Raw genomic sequence first — 21,449 nt, 5'->3', positions numbered from 1 at the left:
CAAAGGAGAGATGGTAAATTAAGTGGAGGCTTAGCTGAACTATTTAGACATTAGTTAATGTGATCCAGGTATCAGAAGACAATACTAAGCAAAGAGAGGTTGGGGGAGGAGACTTTTATAGGGTTCAGATACAGGATTTAAAGGGATATACATGACAACCTCTGAGTATGTATATTTCTAATTAATTCTTGAAAGGGGATTGTTTTATCATTTGCCCATCTTGCCAAAATGTAGTTGTTTTGCCAACATAAACACATCAGCTAGTATTTTGGTTAATTTTTTGTAATCTCCATTCAGTAACAAGATTGGGCGGTATGAAGACGTTTGAGTGGGGTCCCTATCAGGTTTGAGTAGAAGACAGATGTTCGCTTCTGTAAATCTTTTATCCAACTGCGCAGTACCGTCTAGATAAGCTGTATATAAGGAAGACAGAGTGGGGGCTATATCATCACCCAAAAGCTTGAAATATTCTGAAGGCAGCCCATCTGGCCTTTGATATTCCATATTACTTTGATTACCTCCTGAGTATGTATACGTGCATTAAGAAGTAATTTTTGTTCATCGGATAAGGTAGGAAGTCATATTAAGTTCCAAAATTGTTATTTTGCTTCTAAATTATCTTTTTGGCTAGTGTACAAAGATGTGTAATATTTCACGAATTCGGACATGATTTCTTTAGTTTCTGAAGTTAAGTGAGATTGGGAATTAATGGTCATTATGTAAGATTTAGGGCTATATGATTTGACCAAATTTGCTAGTAGTTTGCCAGATTTGTTACCATATCTAAAATAACAGTCCTGTCTGTGTATGTTGAGTTTATCTTGTTGAGCTAGAAAGGTGTCCTTGGTTTGTTTAAGGTCATAATCGTTTTTCTTAGAGGAGGGTGTGGGGTCAGAGAGATATTTTTTGTATGCTTCTGTAAGTTTTGAAAGGAATTCATTGTCCACTTTTTTAATGCTTTTATTATAAGGTGCTGTAAATGATGTTATATGTCCTCTCATTACTGCCTTAGAGGCATGCCAGAACAGGTCAGAGTTATCTTTGTGCTGGTCATTATCTGATGCATACTGTACCCAAGAGGCCTTTAGGTGTTGGTGGAAATTTATATTGCTGTATAAGCAAGAAGGTAATCTCCATGTTTTTTCCGGAGCCCTAATGGGCAGTGGTTGTAGCATGAGATTCATTGGGGCATGGTCTGAAATTGTGACTTGTTCTATATTTGTGGAATGTATTTGGGGTGTTATCATAGAGGAGGTTAGAAAATAGTCAATTCTTGACATTGTGGGGTGTGTCTTAGACATACAAGTGAAATCTCTCCCATCCGGATTCTGCGCTCTCCATACATATACCAGATTCAAAGATTCTTTGAATGAATTGATCAGGGTTACTTTCCTTTTATATCTAGCTGTGTATTTCTTTGAAGTTCTCGATATGGTAGGGTCTTTAAACTTGTCTAGGGAAAGAGCCTGAGCATTATGCATCATCTATGCATTAAACGGACATATTTTGTATTTTAAAATTAGTTCATAAAAATAAACAAAAGCAGTAGTTACCTGTCTGAAAAATACAGCCTTGCTTCATTTTATGCTTTAAGCCAACCCAGAGATGATACGGGAGTGGGCTTTTGGGGGAGTCTGCTTTTTAAAGTGCAGTGGACCTCTCCAATGGCATTGTGGACTTTGGAGGGGGAAAATGTTTTTTAAAATAAAATTTCATGCCACTGAATTATTCATCATAAGTTTAGAAAATGCATATTTAACTACACTAAAAATTAAAGCTTCAACAACTAATCGATATCATCGATTATGAAAATAGTTGTCAAGGAATCTCATTATCGATTAGTTAGTCTGCACGGAACCAGCTGCTTCACTCCAATGAGCTCCTAAACATGGTATTATTATTATCGATTATTTGTAGAGCGCCAACAGATTCCGCAGTGTTATAAACACAGGCGATATACAAGGTAACATTTATAGAGATCAAATGGGTAGAGGGCCCTGCCGAGAGTTGCACTGTTGTAGTCCGCTCTTATGAAGATGATCTGCAAACAGTTGGGCTCTTAGGCTTACATGCTAAGGGGGTTCATGGCAGATAGCAATGGAGGAGAGGAACTGGTATTAGGAAAGGTTAGTGTAGATTGTATGCATCCCTGAAAAGTAGAGTTTTTAGGGAGTGCTTGAAGCTTTTAAAACTAGGGGAGAGTCTTGTGGAGTGAGGCAGAGAGTTCCACAAGATGGGAGCCAGTTTGGAGAAGTCTTGTAAACGGGAATGTGAGGAGGTAGCAAGAGAGGAGGAGGTCATGAGAAGAGCAAAGGGGACGGGAGAGAGAGTATCTGGAGACAAGGTCTGAGATATAGGGGTGAGCAGTGCAGTTGAGGGCCTTGTATATCGGAGTCAGAATTTTGGAAGCCAGTGAAGGGATTGGCAGAGAGGTGCAGCAGATGAAGAGTGATGTGAATTATGGATTGTAAAGTAGCTAGGTGGCAGCTAGGGAGACCAGAGAGGACGGAGTTGCAGTAGTCAAGGCGGGAAAGGATAAGAGAGTGTAAGGAAATATCTCATTTTAGATGTTTTTAAGGTGGAAACAGCAGGATTTAGCCAAGGACTGAATGTGAGGAGTGAAGGGAAGATCTGAGTCAAATGTGACCCCAAGACATAAGGCATGCGGGGTAGGGTAATGTTGGCATTGTCAACAGTTATAGAGAGATTGGAGGGTGGAGATTTTAGAAGAAGGGGGGAAATAAGGAACTCAATTTTGGAGAGATTTAGCTTAAGGTAGTGAGAGGACATCCAGAAAGAGATGTGAAAAAGACAGTTAGTGACAAAAGTTAGCAAGGAAGGAGATAGAGGTAGATTTGAGTGTCGTCAGTATACAAGTGATATTGAAACTTGTCAGACTTTATTAGGGAACCTAATGATGACTTGTAGAAGAGAAGGGGACCAAGGACAGAGCCTTGCGGTAACCCAACAGAAAGTGGTAACGTAGTAGATGAAGCTCCAGGGAAGGCTACACTAAAGGTATGGTTAGACAGGTAGGAAGAGAACCACGAGAGGGCTGTGTCACAAATGCCGAAGGATTTGGAGCAAAAGAGGGTGGTGACCAGTATTAAAGGCTGCAGACAGATCAAGGAGGATAAGCAGAGAAAAGTGGATTTTCCTGTAAGTAGGTCGTTGGTCACCTTAACAATTGCTGTCTCTGTGGAGTGATGGTAATGAAAACCAGAAATCCAGTGGGTCAAGGAGGGAGTTTAATGTAAGGAAATGGGATAGGCGTGTATATACTAGATTTTCAAGAAGCTTTTAGGGAGTAGGGGAATAGGGCGGTAGTTGGATGGAGAGGTGTATGTTTTAGAGATGAGGGAAATATACCGGTGCTGAGGGAGAGGTTGCAAATGTATAGGGGTAAGGGTAGAAGAGAGGGAGGGGAGTAGCTGTGAGGGGATGGGGTTGAGGGGACAGGTAGTGAGGTGAGCGCACAGTATAATGGTATTGTGTTTTATGGTTATGTCCTTAGACTAAAGGATGTCTACAGACGTTTACTTTTCACTTTTCAGGACAGTATAAGTTTCTTTTTAAGTTTAAAACTACTCCTGGCTTATGTTCAACTCAGAAATAATAGGATTCATCATTTGGATTGTTTATATTATATTAGGTGATTTAGGACTATGATATAGTGCCAAGCTTGTTATTTACACCTAGCCCTAGATTGATGGCATTTATTTGAATTGATGTGCACTATTATCTGTTTGCCCAATTGCTTATTATATGTACTATATAGATACATGTGTAAGGCTTTGTCCTGTTATTGATATATAGTCCTTGGCGCTTTTGACTTTTTTTTTTTTTATTGTTTTTTTATATTTTTAATTCATTGTAATTCATGTAATATATTCATTGTAATATGGGCACTCCATGACACTCAGGAGAGGCTCTGTGTGGTTTTTTAAAAACTTTTTTTTTCTCCCTGTAATGGAAGCTGGTCTTTTAGCCACGTCCACTAAAGGGTGGGGCTTAGTCTGTTTGGCGGTTTTCATTGCTTTCAAAGGCTAAGATATATTTTCCGGCTTCAGGGGGTCAGGTAGGCACTTCAGCAGGGTCTGTTGAGGTAAGGAGGCTGCCTGAAGGTGTTTTTTAGTTTAAAAAGCAATTGTATTGGGGGCGGAGCCAACTACCAAAGAGACAAGACGTGTGTGTGAAGAGCTCTGAGCTCTTATCAGCTAATAGAAATTCTAATTGTCTTTAAAAACCTCATACACATTACAAGGGGAACCTAATAACATTCAGAAATATTGGAGACTGTGGAGGATCGAATTTTTATTCCTGGATTGGCATTCTTACAGAGATTATAACCATGCTGGAGGCCTTAGATACATGGGAGTCGGCTATGACGCAGCTTTTCGCTGAACATTTTTCCAGCTTGGCACTGGCAGTACGTGAGCTATGTGAGCATGTGGTGCTAGGCACTAATATGCATATACAAGCAGATGACCAGCTCCCAGGTTATAGCCGTGAAACAACTAATTCTACCGACTACCAGGGAAACCTTACCGACACATCCGCCTACCGGTCTAGGGGCCTCCACCTGTAGAACGCGTCCGATGTGACTGCCCCTAGACCGGTAGGCGGATGTGTCGGTAAGGTTTCCCTGGTAGTCCCCAACCGGCAGCTATGCGGAGAGGTCATGCCACGGTATCTGCAATCTAGTAAGTAAGGAGGGGCAGAGTAACCTAGTTGAGGATCTTCCTATATGGTTGCCTACTGAGCTGTTGGACCCCAGGCGGTACCGTAACTCTCAGCTAAGTTTGCATTTGGCCGCATTTGTTGTGGCAGATATTGACAGCCGCTGCACTCTGGAAGAGCTTCCTCTTTTGAATACTGTCGGCACTGGTGGGGACGCAGCTGATCCCTGGGAACAGGACCTGGGTTCTTTGTATGAGCGGAGGGCAGATCCTATGGTGGCTACTGCAGTGACAATGTTTGCTGGTCTTGTGCAGACTGATCTATTGTGGTCCTGAGGTGATGTCAGTGGACCGGACCGAGACTGCTGAAGTGTTGCCATGAGCTTAAGACCAACCGGGATAGGGTAGAATAGTTTGTTTCGTCCAGGGGAGACCATGCAGGTCTGTGGAGGAGCTGAGGAAGTCATTCATTTTCTATGTGACCTATATTAAAGGAGCCATCATTGTCATTTATCCTGGACATACAAATGAAAACTGTCAAGTTATGAACTCTGCGCATACTACTCAACTTGCCGGCTAAATGTTCTGATATGAGCAGACTCTTAAATTACTCAAACTAATGTACCAAGCTGTTGAACGGCTAAATACCGATATGCCTTCCCTCAGTGATGTGAATTTTAGGGGTATCCAGCTTGACATGGTTAATTTGGATTGCATTTTGTGCATATTACTTTAGCCATAGGGTTGTATGACAACCACAGACTTGATATTCACTATTGTATTGTTCCACCTAACTCTATTATTGATACTATGTTATGCCCTTTTGTTTGTATTCTTTATAATTATCATGCATGGGATCTTTACTTATTGATAGGGTACTATTACACACCTAACATGTCCAGAAATTACTGTATACTCCACAGGCTTCTTGACCTAAAGAGACTATTGCATTTGGTATTTGAAGATTCTTCCATACATATCCCTATAGTAATCCCCATACACGGTCCATAAACCTAATTTAAACTATTAATGTTGATCTTAATCTCACTGTCTACTATAATCTTCAGGTAGTCTATAAGCTAGAAAGTTTTATATATAGATGCATTGTCTTTCAATATCCAGAATACTCTGATATTGGGCCAATGTTTTCATGCTGCCGGCGGCCGAGGTGGCGTGAATACATGGCATTAAACATGGTTCACTATAGTTAAGTAAGGACTACTAGTTGAGGTTTGATATTTTTAAATGAGGTTGTGATCAATTTCACACAAAATTATCATTATACAATGGGGTATTACTTGCACTAGTTTATGTCTAAGACACTCTGCATATGTAAACTATAGATAGTGCTAAGATAGTTAGTCTGATTTGTTTTCTACACGTGTTTATTTAAACTGTATTCAACAGAGTGTGTTTTGGGCATACTCTGGCCCTTAGCCTTTAATATATAGAAAGAATGTTGTTCTTGTTAGTTTGCTATACTTACGCCAATATATAGGTTTTATTTAATATAATATCCCCTGGTTTTTGGTTTATAGGGCCATCAGCTCCTATAATATTTCTATGCCGACTGTATCTCCCCTCACCCTTTCCCGCTCTACATTTGTAAGTGGGTCATATCCATTTCCCCTTATCCGTCTGTGTCCAGTGTTGACAACATTCCTGAGGGGAGATACTGCAGAAACACTACATGAGTCTTCTTACCACAGTGATCCAATGGTGGTAGGTTCCCATACCAATCCGGTCTTAAACTTATATTTATGTTTTTTTTATCTCAGCCTCACCTCCTTTGATTTTATTCCCCCCCCCCCCATGACACCACTGAACCTAATTCATAGGCAAAGGAAAATGAGTCCTATAGAAACATTTATTCTCTTTTTGCATGACAACCACCCAATTCATTCATCATCATTCTTTCCCTTTAGTGATTTTACCAATACTGTGATATTAAATGTACGCAGATGCCTGCTTGATTGCCCCTCTTTAGATAATGAGGAGGTGTTGATGAATATTCTACACTTGTTTTCAGGTGAGCGATATGTTATTCATGCTGGTTGACAATTATTTCATGATTATTGTTGATATATCTATCTAGTTTTATATACTATACCAAGCCCTAAAGTGGCTATAGACCCAATTTATCTACCTCCGACAAGTCTTTATATTATATCATGGTCCAAGAGTGGTCTACTATTTTCAGAGGAGGTATATATCTGTATAAAAATTAGGATATTGTTGTTTTTGCCCATTACATTCTGAATTTATATCTACTTGATTATTCACTCTTTCTTATTGTGAATGATATTCCAAAGTTTGTAATACTCAAATATTGGCATTTCTTCATACGTTGTATATGTTTATAATATCCTTAATAAAAAATAATTAAAAAAAAAAAAAGCAATTGTATTTTTTTGCAGTAAAAAAGTTGCAATTTAAAGTGACAGTAACGTGTTTTTTTTTTAGGTTTTTTTTAAGCCAATTTGATTTGTTTTTGGTAAAGATGGAAGAAGCTTTGCAAGATGTTACATGCGGCTTGTGTTTTGATTCTAATGTGGAACCTCCAATGCCTTTTTGTGCCTCATGTATTGAGAGGACCTTACAGTGTAGGGAAAAGATTTTTCCTGAGCCATCAATCATTAGCTGGGGTGAATGCTGTTCAGGGGTCTCCTGTTCAGAATATGTCGCAGTTTTCTCCTCATGTGTCCCATAATTCAGTGTCATCTCATGCAGTGCCCAGTGTTTCTACTCCAGTTGGAGTTTCCCTGCAGGACATTTCTACCCAGATATCCTCTGCGATAACTAATGCCCTGGCGTAAAAGGAGATATAAGGATTCAGTTTTCAAGGTATCTGAATCAAGTATGGCTATGCTGAATGTTTCTTCCCATTGGTCTGAGTGGGGGGGGGATTCTTCCATAGCGTCTGAGGGGGAAATTTCAGATTCAGAGAGTATGGTTGTTTCTTCTGATTCTGAAGCTGTGATTTTTAGATTTAAGCTTGAACACCTCCGCGCGCTTCTTAAAGAGGTTTTGGCTACTTTGGAGGATTCTGATACTAAGTTCGTAGTTATTCCAAAGAAATTTAATAAACTTAACAAGTATTTTGATGTTCCCTCAGAGGTGGAGGTTTTTCCTGTTCCTGACCGTGATTCTGAGATTATTGCACGGGAGTGGGAGAAGCCAAGGGTTCCTTTTTCCCCTTGGCAGGCAGTTCCCAAGGTGGAGGTAGAGATTTCCACCTTGGTCAAGAGGACTACTATTCCCATTGAGGATAGCTGTTCTTTTAAAGATCCAAAGGATAAAAAGTTGGAAGCATTGCTTAAAAAGATTTATGTTCACCAGGGTCTGGAATGGCAGCCTGTGGTGTGTATTGCTACTGTTACCAGTGCGGCAGCATATTGGTTTGATGCTTTGTCTGATTCTATTCAGATGTATGCGCCTATGGAGGAGATCCAAGATAGGATTAAGGCTCTTAGCTTAGCTAATTCATTCATCACGAATGCCTCTTTGCTAATCATCAGGTTGGGAGCAAAAAGTTCTGGTTTTGCTGTTTTGGCATTTAAAGGATGTGTATCTACATATTCCCATAAGGATTATCACAAGTTTCTGAGGTTTGCGTTCCTTGACAAACATTTTCAGTTTGTGACCCTTCTTTTTGGTCTGGCAACGGCTCCCAGAATTTTTTCAAAGACTCTGGGAGCGTTGTTAGCAGTTCTCCGATTGCGGGGTGTTGCAGTAGCTCCGTATCTGGACAATATTCTGGTCCAGGCATCATCTTTTCAACAAGCAAACTCCCACATGGAGTTGTTGTCTTTTCTGCGCTCCCACGGTTGGAAGGTGAATTTAGGAAAAAGTTTCTTGGTTCCATCTACAAGGGTATTCTTGGAAACCAATATGGATTCACTAGAGATGAAGATTTTTCTGACAGAAGCCAGAAGAACAAACATCTTCAATTCTTGTCTTGCCCTTCACTCCTCTCCTCGGCCGTCAGTGACTCAGTGTATGGAAGTAATCGGTCTGATGGTGTCAGCCATGGACATCATTCCATTTGCTCGGTTCCATCTCACGTCTCTGCAGTTATGCATGCTCAGACAATAGAACGGGGATTATGCGGATCTGTCTCCACGAATTGTTCTGGATCAGGTGACAAGAGATTCTCTTCTGTGGTGGTTGTCTCAGGAACATCTCGCTCAGGGAACCTGCTTTTGCAGGCCTTTCTGGGTGAATGTGACCACAGATGCCAGCCTGCTGGGATGGGGAGCTGTCTGGGGCTCGTTGAAGGCTCAGGGTCTATGGACTCGGGAGGAGTTGTTTCTTCCTATAAAACGTCTTAGAGCTGAGAGCAATCATCAATGCTCTTCTGGCCTGGCCTCAGTTAGCTTCAACCCAGTTTATCAGGTTTCAGTAGGACAATATAACGTCAGTGGTTTACATCAATCATCAGGGAGGAACTCAGAGTTCCTTAGCCATGACAGAGGTAGCCAGGATTATTCAGTGGGCAGAGTCCCACAATTGCTGTCCGTCTGCGATCCACATTCCAGGAGTGGACAACTGGGAGGCGGATTTTCTGAGCAGGCAGACGTTTCATCCGGGGGAGTGGGAACTTCACCCGGAGGTGTTTGCCAACTTGTTTCGCAAGTGGGGGCAGCCAGAGCTGGATCTCATGGCATCTTGTCAGAATGCCAAGCTTCCGAGGTACGGGTCAAGGTCAAGAGATTCTCGGGCTGTGCTAATAGACGCGCTGGCAGTTCCTTGGAATTTCAGCCTAACGTATGTGTTTCCTCCATTTGCTCTCCTTCCATGAGTCAAATTGCTCAAATCGGACAGGAGAGGGCGTCAGTGATTCTCATTGCTCCAGCATGGCCTTGCAGAATCTGGTATGCAGATCTGGTGGAGATGTCATCTGTTCCACCTTGGAGTCTTCCGTTAAGGAAGGACCTTCTACTTCAGGGGCCCTTCCTTCATCCAAATCTCGTTTCTCTGAAGCTGACTGCTTGGAGATTGAACGCTTGATTTTATCTAAGCGTGGGTTTTCAGAATCAGTCATTAAGACTATGATTCAGGCTTGCAAGTCTGTTACTAGAAAGATTTTCTATAAGATAGGGCGTAAATATCTTTATTGGTGTGAATCGAAGGGCTACTCTTAGAGTAGCGTTAGGATTCCTAGGATTTTGTCTTTTCTCCAGGATGGTCTGGAGAAGGGTTTAGCTGCTAATACCCTGAAGGGTCAAATTTCTGCTTTATCTATTTTGTTGCACAAGCATCTGGCAGATGTGCAGTCTTTTTGTCAGGCCCTGGTTAGAATCGGGCCTACGTTTAAGTTTGCTACTCCTTCATGGAGTCTTAATTTGGTTCTTAGAGTCCGTTTGAGCCTATGCATACTTTGGATATTAAAATGTTAACCTGGAAGGTTTTGTTTTTGGTGTCTATCTCTTCGGCTAAAAGAGTTTTTCGGAGCTTTCAGCACTGCAGTGTGAATCTCCTTACCTTATTTTTCATTTTGATAAGGTGGTATTACGTACTGCCTTAGGTTTCATTCCAAAAGTGGTTTCGGATAGGAATATTAATCAAGAAATGGTTGTTCCTTCTTTGTGTCCTAATCCTTCTTCTCAGAAGGAGCGTTTGTTGCACAACCTGGATGTGGTTTGTGCGTTGAAATATTATTTACAGACAACTAAAGATTTTCGCCAGTCTTCTTCTTTGTTTGTTGTGTTTTCTGGAAAATGCAAGGGTCAGAAAGCTACGGCTACCTCTTTTTCTTTTTGGTTGAGGAGTGTTATTCGTTTGGCATATGAGACTGCTGGACAGCAGCCTCCTAAGAAAATCACGGCTCACAAGGGCTGTTTCCTCATCTTGGGCCTTCAAAAATGAAGCATCTATGGAATAGATTTGCCTCTTTACACACTTTTTCTAAATTTTATAAGTTTGATACTTTTGCTTCAGCTGAGGCTTCTTTTGGGAGAAAGGTTCTTCAAGCAGTAGTGCCTTTTGTTTAAGGTTACCTGTCTTGTCCCTCCCTAATCATCCGTGTCCTATGGCTTGGGTATTGGTTCCCAACAGTAATTAAGATGATCTGTGGACTCACTATATCTTAGGAAAGAAAACATAATTTATGCTTACCTGATAAATTTATTTATTTCCAGATATAGTGAGTCCACAGCCCGCCCTTTATTTTCAAACAGTTTATTTTTATGTAAACTTTAGGCACCTCTGCACGTTTTTTTTTTCACTCCCTTTCTCCTTGCTTCTGGTCGAATGACTGGGGGTTATGGGTAAGGGGGTGGTATTTGCCGCCTCCTGCTGGACAGGAGTGATATCCCAACAGTAATTAAGATGATCTGTGAGTCTGGGGACTTCCGTTAGGAGGAGGAGCAAGCAGGGTGCTGCACGCTGTGGCTCTCATGCTTGCAACTCTGTAAATCCACTCCTGTCTTCAAGCGTCTGTTGGCCGAAGAGTTTTGCCGGCCTAGACACTGGGCCCTGCGGCCCATGAAGTGGAAGTCTCACTAAGGCAACTACTAGCTTCGTGGCTGGAGCACCTCCTAAAAATTAAAAGACCTATAAGTCTGCCGTAACTCTGACAATAATATTGTCCCGGCAGAGATACAAAGTATAAATCAACCTACTTCAGACGGGACATAAGATACAATGTATACTCGCAGGAAAGTATACGAGTGCTAAACTGAGCCTGGAAAGACTGAAGCTTTCCCTGGTGAGCACACAGAGCTCCGTTCTACTGGCATACCTGAATTTCCCTGAGTTGCTCGGCTGCTCCCTGGAGAGCACACAGAATCCCGCTCCACTGGCAGCACCTGAATTTACATGTAGCGCCCGGCTGCTCCCTGGTGAGCACACAGAGCCCCCTTCCTACTGACATACCTGAACTCCTCAGGTTGCTAGGCTGCCCCCTGGAGAACATACAGAACCCCGCGCCTTGACATCATCTGAACCTATATGTGGTGCCCGGTTGCTCCCTAGTGAGCATGCAGAACCCCGTTTACCCAGTACCTGAACTTTCCTGAGGCATCCGCCCGCTCCCTGGTGAGCGAATGTTGACTGTGACGGCGACGCTGGGATTTTGAGAGGAGTACTTGTGGTTCCAGACAGACCGGGAGCCCTGAAGGCGGACACGGCAGAGGTCCTTAGGCGCAGGGGGCTTGCCTTGAGCGACGGACACAGGGAGAGAGGTCATTTCCGACTCCGGAATCTGTGATTGGAGAAAAGCCTGGGTGCGTAGGCAGCGTGCGGTCGCACGTTGATGAGCACTGCTGAGATACATTTTTGCTGGTATTCCCCTGACTCCGCAATAGAAGGATGGTGGTCGGCAACACATCAGGAGGAGTGGTACAGGTTGCTTGCTTGCTGGCCTAAAACTGGGTGGACTGCACAAGATAAGGTACAGCTTCTTCTTGTTTAAACGGCCAAAATTTTGGAGGTGATATATGCAAGGATAATTAACCTGGGACTTGCCTAAAGAACTACAAAGTAAAGTATTGGTTTTCCCTACATTTGTTTGTTTTGTCCCTCCTCTCTTTTCTTTTTGATCTATCATGCATATCACATATGCATAGAGGCTTCTACGAACTGTCTCTACATCAATAGACGGACATTGGGACAATTGTATAATATCTGTTTCTGATTTAGTTAACTTAATATTTATGCTTATATATTGTTGCAGTTGATACTGTCTCTTAGGACAGAGTCAAGAGAAAAGGGAAAAACTTATTGATTTGACATAGGCATAAGGTATATAAACTGTCAAGATCATAGTTTAATATAGTCATTGTCTGACCTTCTTTTAGATAAGCAGGGATTGTTAATGTTTGTAATAGTCTTATACCTAGACGGTACTACCATGATATAGGAAATTCATGAAACAACTTTATATTTTGATTTAACTAAATGAGTCTGCTAATGTTGATCTAAAAAACTGCCGATTCTGACTTAAGAGATAGGGCATATAAGTGCCTAAAGATAATAGCCCAGTATATCATTTGTCTGGCCCTGCTAACCCAGGGAGAAGCAGGGATCGTGAATGTTCTCAATAGTTGTGCACCCAGAGTTTTGAAGCACATAGAGGGAATTGTACTGGAAGGGGCAGGTATAGAGCTCTTTGGAGTATAAGTATATTTAAGTAACTAAATAACTGAACACAGTATCCACTATATAGGCCATTCCTCACGCTTTGCTTTTTTTGTCACTTTTTCTTTTTTCCCCCTTTCACTTGATCTCACTCTGAACTGTATTAAGTTCAGAATACACAGTCACTTCCACCCTCTGCTTCTTTCTTTGTCCGTATTTATATTTTCCTTCCTTTCCTCTTTCTCCCCTGCACCTTTCTTTCTCTCTTTTTCCTTCCCTTTTTTTCTTATATCATTTCCCGGATCTTAGGGTCCTGAAACAGAATTAATTAATTCACTATAGAAACATTCAATTCACAAACACAAGCACATTTTTTTTTTTTTTTTTCAATTTGTCACTGTATCACGTGCCTATATATTAGGAGTATTAGAATTTTGCTGCATATGGACAAATTTATATCATCAGTTAGGAACTCGCCTACCATGCCCATTAAGCAAAGAGAAAAAAAAATGGCGAAACGTACTGATCAGGTATTAGAGACATCACAAATACAAAATGAGTCACATTTTGATATGCAGGACTTGGTTGTACAGATTACTAAGGTTTTCACGCCACAATTAGATAGCATGAAAGCAGAGATCAAGCAGGACATAAATGGTCTTGCAGCAGAGGTAAGACAGTTTTCTACAAGGTTGATCGAAGTAGAAGCCAGAATATCCGAGATTGAGGATAAATTAAATATAGTGGAAGTCAACAACACTGACTATATTAAGACAATTGTAAAATTACAGAGTAGAGTGGAGGATCTGGAAGACCGATCCAGACGTAATAATCTCAGAATCATCGGTCTTCCTGAAGATAGCAAATATCTTGACTTGATGCAATTTGTAACGGTTACTCTCCCTCAGAGTCTTAAAATTAACACTGATGTAGCGATACCTATAGAAAGGGTACACAGAACTGGCCCAGTACGACATATGAGAAAGGATAACATCCCCACTAGGCCCGTAGTATTAAAGTTCTTGAATTTTCAGGACAAAGTCCACTACCTTAGGCAATATAGGAAAGCATATCCACTCATAATAGACCAGCACAAAATTTTAATTTTCCAAGACTTTTCTAGTGAGACGGCAGCAAGACGCAAGGAAATGTCTCCATTTTGCTCCAAGTTATTAAGTGCAAATTATAATGTCAAAATGATATATCCGGCAAAGCTGGTTGTAATAACAGGTGATACAAAATCTATTTTAAACACGAGTAAAGAGGCGCAGGTCTTCTGCAATGAGCATGGTATTCAATGATGAAGGATTTTGTATCAGATATTTAGAATTTGTCAGAATTGCTATTACAATCCAGAAGAGTAGGTACTTGATGGATTGGATGATGTGTGGATGTATATGTAGTTTTTATCTTTTTTTTTTTTTTTTTCCTCCTACTCCTCCCCTCCCACCCCCCTCCTATGCCTCTATCTCTGCCGATGTGAGATACCTGGATTCCCATTACCAGTGTTACAGCCAAAAAAGGCTCTGATATAAATTGTTTGAATTTACTTTCCTGGAATGTAGGTGGAATAACCTCGCCAATAAAGAGGAAAGCTATTATTAAACAGCTAGGTCTATATAAACCTGATTTGGCAATGTTGCAGGAAATCCACCTAAAAGAACCAGAAATAATAAAGCTTAAGGGGAAGTGGGTTGGGGATGTTATTGCAATAGCTGGGGAGGATAGGAAGAAAGGCTTGGCAATTCTAGTTAAGAAACATTTAGTCTATGAGCTAGTAGGCCTGGAGGAAGACCCCGGAGGCAGGTTTCAAATACTTAAAATAAAAATTAATTCTATCTTGTTTATTATTTGTAATGTCTATGGGCCCAATGGAGTAGATACTCAATTTTGGAATGGATTCATAAATAAACTATTTGAATACTCTGAGAAAAACCTAATAATAGTGGGGGATCTTAATCTTACACCTCTTCCCAATATAAATAGGACTGGCAGAAGGGATATATATAGGAATGATAGGAAGACCCAGATATTCAAAAAAATATGTAGTCAATTGGGGGTGCGAGACATTTGGAGGGTCCAACATCCTGATACTAAGGCATATACATGCATGTCGTCAAGTCACCATAGTTTATCCAGGATTGATCTATTCTTAGTAACAGAGGCCCTGATGGGGCTTGATTGTAAGGCTGATATCAAAGACATTGTATTATCAGATCATGCAATCATTTCATTGGAATTTCGCAGTGACGTATTCAGAAATGGGGGTAATAACACATTATTTTTCCCTAAATATTTAGCTATGAATAGTCAATTCCAAAACTTCTTAAAAAGTAAATGGAGGGAGTATCAAATTTTTAATAGGCAACATCAGGAGAACACAGAAATATATTGGGAAGCCGCCAAGGCTGTGCTCCGGGGACAGATAAAGTCATATATGTGTAGATTAAAAAAAAAACTAAGCAAAAAGAATTGCAACTTTCGAACACAGTAAGAAACATGTATAATGCCTACACGGCATCCAGGTCATGTATAAATTGGAATAGATATAGGCATGCCAAAACACAATGGGATATTTTTCTTAAACAAAGGTGTATACAAGAAGGATTAAAACAAAAAGCTCTTTACAGAGGGTTTACCGGTAGGGCTGCTAAGTATCTTGCTAGAATTGCCAAACCAAAAGGTAGTAATACGATAGCCGCGATCAGGCGGAATGGGACTAGGTACACTCAGACAGAGGAGATCAAAAAAGCTTTCTATAATTATTTTAAGGGAATCTATAATGCAGAATCCCCTAGCCAGGTAGATCGGGAGACATTCTGGTCTAAACTAACTCTACCAAGAATCTCACAAGAAGATTTGCTGCAATTAAATTTGCCAATTACAGATCAAGAAATCAAGCTTGCTATTAAGCAAGCTAAACTTAACAAAGCACCCGGACCAGACTGCCTCCCCACAGAGTTTTACTGAATTGTACAGGAGGAAGTGACCACAACATTGTGTCAGCTGTTTAATAAATATTTTAGTTCACAAATAAGATGCTCCAGATATTTCACTGCATGTAACGTAGTGCTAATTTTAAAGAAAAACAAAGACCCAGAGCTAGTAGAGTCCTATAGACCTATCTCGCTGCTAAATTCAGATTACAAGATATTAACATCAATAATAGCTAGCAGATTACAGCCGGTAATTAAAAGTATTATACATGAAAATCAAGTTGGCTTTATGCAGGGGAGAAGTCCAATTAAGAACCTAAGGAAGACCATGATTATTTTGGACTATCTCTGGAATAACTCAATAGCAGCAAACCAAAAGGGAGTGGATACAGCTATTCTAGCTTTAGATGCAGAAAAAGCATTCAATTACATGGGTTGGGGTCACTTGTTCACGACAATAGATAAATTCGGGTTTGGAGGGCATTTTATTAATTTTATTCAGTCATTATATAGTAATCCAGTCTCTGCACTTATTGTAAATAATACAACTACAGATTCTATCCCGTTGTATAGAGGTACCAGGCAAGGTTGCCCATTGTCCCCCTTGCTATTTAATATTTCACTTGAACCACTGGCTATATTATTACGGGACCAGCTAGATGGTATCAGTATCGGGGGGCAAAAATTTATACTCTCATTATATGCAGATGACCTGCTGGTTTTTTTAAATAACCTCGAAGTTAATTTACCGAAGCTTATATCGAGTATGCAACTTTTTGGTGCAATCTCGGGCTATAGAATCAATTTCAATAAGTCGGAATTACTGTGGATAACAAAACCAACAAATAGGTATACGAAACATCCCTTTAAGGAAGCAAAACATATCACCTACTTAGGTATAGTTTTAACTAATAACCCACTAGATTGGTATGATATGAATATTTCACCCTGTTTAGGGGACATGCAGAAACAATTGGATAGCTGGACTAGTCTGCCGATATCATTAATACCACGTATCATGTTAATTAAAACAATAATATTCCCCAAAATATTATATTTTTTTGCAAAACATCCCTGTAATGCTTAAAAATAGGGATATCATAAAATTCAATTCTATGTGTGCTAAGTTTATTTGGAAAGGAGGGAAATCGCGGATTGCCCTAACCAGGCTAATGAGTGACAAGATGGCAGCAGGGCTATCATTTCCTAATATTAAATTTTATAATTGGGTCTCCCTAGTCAAGTTTGCTGTGGATTGGGTTACCCAAAAAGAACATTTAACTTTGTATTAGTGTGAGTCCAACATTATAACCCCATTCACTCTGAGTGCGCTGCTGCATTGTCCAATCAAAAAACTACCCTGTAGTGTTAATAATTTAATCACATTTAAGAATATTATTTGTGCATGGCAGAAATTTTGTCTTGAAATACAGATTAATCCTCATGCAACTGAATTATTAGCAATCCATGGAAATCCAGATTTCCAGCCAGGCCATGCCTCTCGAGTCTTTCAGGGTTGGGAGGAAAAGGGGCTAAAGTATGTGAAACAACTGTTGTTACCAGATGGTATGATTGATGCATTTAATTCTATTTGTTCCAAATATGGAATACATAGTAAAGATTTCTTCGCATACTTACAGATCCGACACTATATACTAGATATTCAAAAAGAATTCAAACCAAATTGGTCCCTGGGTCCCTTAATGGCCGGAATTAAAATATACCAAGCAGGAAGATTCTCAATTGCAACTTTTTACAGTATTTTAAATACTAATAGTAATCTAAAACAAATTACATATATACAACTGACATGGCTAAGACACTTTCCAAGTATATCTACAATGGACGTACAGGGAAGTATTAGAGCAATAAATGAATCATGGGTCCCAACAGCATGGCGTGAATCACATATAAAAATATTATATAATGTTTATATTACTCCTAGTAAAAGGTCGACCTGGTCAGTGAATATTTATTCTTGTACTCGATGCAACAAAGAGAAGGCAGATACATTGCATTGTCTATGGTTATGCCCCAAGATTTCCCAATTTTGGAGTAAAATAATTTACTGAATCAATTGGATACTTAATATAAGAGTATGCATAGGGCCCCAAGATATTGTCTTCTTATTAAGATATACAGCAGGAGGCAAGGATTATAAACTTATTAACACCTTAATAATACTTGCTCGCAATCTCATACTTAAAACGTGGAAAGCGACATGTGCCCCAAAATTTTCAGAATTCAAGAAAGCAGTCATTATGCAACTTACTATTGAACAATATAACATACAGAATCTAAACGAAGAGCAGGTGCAGGCCTTCTTTTTAAAATGGGAGGAAGTAATTAAATCCCTCCCGAACATTACTCAAATCCAACTGGTCAAACCACTTAGTACTTCCATCTTTGTTATCCAAAATGTCCTCACAGGTCGTTTCCCTAGATGTTGGACAGATGATTCCATCTATATGGACAGATAGAGGGGGGGGGGGGAGAGGTGATTGGGGATTGTTTTTTCTTCTTTTCCTTTCCTTTTTTTTTTTTTTTTTCTTTCTTTTCTTTTTTTCTTTAGTGTTTAACTCTATGTGTATGGCACAATGATTGGATGATACATATAGTATCAGTGTATCATATCTCAGGAAAGCATTTTTTCGAAATTCAGTTGATATGTCCAGGCTGTAGGGAGGATATGATAGGAGCACCTTACATGGAATCAGTATAAGGATATCAAATTTTCGTTTTGCTTCCTTTTTTGTCTCTTGTTGTTCTTTTTCTTTTGTTTAAAAAAACAATAAGATATGGTAGTAACCATGATGTATGTTAGGATGCATTATTTATGTTTAAGCTGACTTATAATTATTATGAAATATTAATGAATGTGTGCCAGGTCAGACATACAGGCACTTGTTTATTGTATGAGACAACTTTTAAGGTAAACTTGTAATATTTGAGTTATCTTCTTACATGTACAATATGATGTAATATGATCTGATATGATACTTTTCTGTTTGGAAAATCAATAAAAAATATATTTAAAAAAAAAAAAAAAGATGATCTGTGAACTCACTATATCCGGAAATAAATAAATTTATCAGGTAAGCATAAATTATGTTTTTTTATGTTTGAATGAAGTCCAGGTTTTCTTTAAGTGGCCCCTTGCATTGGTGGAGAGTTAACAAAGTTAAATATCCCACCTTGGTGAAATTGTCAAAACCCTACTTATGCATTTCAGTCACCTCAACACCATCTGAGCGTCTCTTCAATGATGCAGGCAACATAGCTTGCAAAAAGAGAGCCAGCCTCAGCCAGGAGCATGTGATCATGTTTGACATTTCAATGCAATTTTTTTGAAAGAGTGAATAGCAGAATTTAATAAACAGTATTAATCTACATTATTTCTAGTTCTACCTCTTTTCAGTTTGTGGTTTTGTTTTGCTCAATTATAAAAATTTGTTCTTTTGCTTAAAAATTGGACAAACCGTTGTGTTAATGTAAAGTTTTAAAGTTTTAGTCTGTAGTTTATATTTGTAACACTCAGTATGTGGATTTTATTTTAAATACAGGAAAAAATATATATATTTTTTTTTATCTGATTAATCGAACAAATAATCGGCTGATTAATAGATTATGAAAATAATTGTTTGTTGCAGCCCTAATAAAAATGTATATATTGCTTAGAGATCAAACAGACTTAGAATGTAATGAAAAGTAAGTAAACATCAAACCAACATTTGTTCACACAAGCAGTAATTTATAAATACTTTTGTGACTGAAGTCATTTTGTTAATGAATTTTTATGTAAATATCATTCATTTTTTTATTGCATTAGAAAAAATCAATGCCAAAATTAATTCCAGAATACTTTATTTGTTTATGTTCACTAAATAGTTCATTTTAAATAATATACATTACTTTTTATATAAAATGTTAATCTGATGTGTAGATAATTTCATTACAAGTAAGACGTATAAATGCAACATTCTAAAATAATAATAATAATTATTAAAGTGAATACTTTGTGCACATAAGCACTAGTTATAAAGAGTAGTTTTGGATCTGAAATAATTGTGTTACTACCATTGTTTATGGACATAATTTAAAAGCTCTACATACATTTAAGAAAAATAATAGGTAAAAGTTTACATTAATTTCAATTTATTTTAGTGATTGACAAATATGGAATACAGAGGCATCCTTAAAAAATAGTCCCTAATGTCCAGTAAACTGCCCTTAAGCCTTAGCATGGAGGCTGGGGAAAGATCTAGGGGTCATAGCCTGTCCCCTACCCTTGTGGCGTTCACTTGTTCAGAACAGTTAAAATGTTCTTAAAAGAAAATAATTATGCCAATAATAAATAACATCACTCTTATTTTCTTATCAACAGGTGATTTCACAAATGGCAGTAATCCAAGTCATGGTCAGAGTGTAAATGCTTCTCCCGGTCTTTTCAAAAATCAAAGAAGCCATGTAGGAAATTTATGTTCTGAGTGTGGGAAATGTTTCCCAGAGAAATCATTTCTTTTTGACCATCTGAAATCTCATGCAAGAAAGAAAGCATTTTCATGTTCTGACTGTGGGAAATGTTTTACTCAGAAATCAGATCTTATTGATCATCAGAAAATACACATAGGAGAAAATGATTTTTTATGTTCTGAGTGTGGGAAATGTTTTACTCAGAAATCAAATCTTATAGTTCATCAGAAAATTCACATAGGAGAAAAAGCATTTTCATGTTCTTTGTGTGGGAAATGTTTTACTCAGAAATCAAATCTTATAGTTCATCAGAAAATTCACATAGGAGAAAAAGCATTTTCATGTTCTTTGTGTGGGAAATGTTTTACTCAGAAATCAAATCTTATTGATCATCAGAAAATTCATACAGGAGAAAAGGCTTTTTCATGTTCTGTATGTAGTAAATGTTTTACTCGGAAATCAAATCTTATTGATCATCAGAAAATTCACACAGGAGAAAAAGCATTTTCATGTTCTGACTGTGGGAGATGTTTTACTCAGAAATCAAATCTTATTGATCATCAGAAAATTCATACAGGAGAAAGGGCATTTTCATGTTCTGAATGTGGGAAATGTTTTACTCGGAAATCATATCTTATAATGCATCACAAAATTCACACAGGAGAAAAAGCATTCTCATGTTCTGACTGTGGGAGATGTTTTACTCGGAAATCAGATCTTATTACACATCACAAAATTCACACAGGAGAAAAAGCATTTTCATGTTCTGACTGTGGAAAATGTTTTACACAGAAATCACATCTTATTATGCATCAGAAAATTCATACAGGTGAAAAAGCATTTTCATGTTCTGACTGTGGGAAATGTTTTACACAGAAATCGCATCTTATAATGCATCACAAAATTCACAAAGGACAAGAAGCAATTTCATGTTCTGTTTGTGGGAAATGTTTTACTCAGATATCAGATCTTACTGCACATCACAAAATTCACACAGGAGAAAATGCTTTTTCATGTCCTGACTGTGGAAAATGTTTTACTCTGAAATCACATTTTACTGCGCATCATACACTTCATACAGCAGAGAATATGAAAAATGTTTTACTCTGAAACCACATGTTATTAGGCATCATTAAATTCATACAGGAGAGAGATTTTTATGTTCTGAATGTGATAATTTTTTTGCTCCGAAATCAAATCTTAATACTCATCAGAAAACTCCTATTAAATTGAAATCGGAGGTTAACGTCAGTGCAGAGATACATAGTCATCATCTGTACAA

The 21,449-nt window shown here is 38.7% G+C and overlaps 1 protein-coding gene across 1 annotated transcript; it reads left to right on the top strand.

Moving 5' to 3' along the window:
• Positions 1-14,394: 14,394 nt before the first annotated feature.
• Positions 14,395-21,169, top strand: LOC128657864 (oocyte zinc finger protein XlCOF6.1-like; the record flags this gene model as incomplete). Its single annotated transcript, XM_053712293.1, has 3 exons — positions 14,395-14,560; positions 20,079-20,161; positions 20,312-21,169. Coding segments are annotated over exons 1-3 (1,107 nt in total), but the record flags the coding sequence as incomplete, so codon positions are not given.
• Positions 21,170-21,449: the final 280 nt, after the last annotated feature.

The sequence above is a fragment of the Bombina bombina genome, chromosome 4 (assembly GCF_027579735.1).
Source record: "Bombina bombina isolate aBomBom1 chromosome 4, aBomBom1.pri, whole genome shotgun sequence".
Lineage (NCBI taxonomy): Eukaryota > Metazoa > Chordata > Amphibia > Anura > Bombinatoridae > Bombina > Bombina bombina.
Note: the sequence above shows the minus strand (reverse complement) of the source record. Positions and strands in the feature narration are given on the sequence as shown.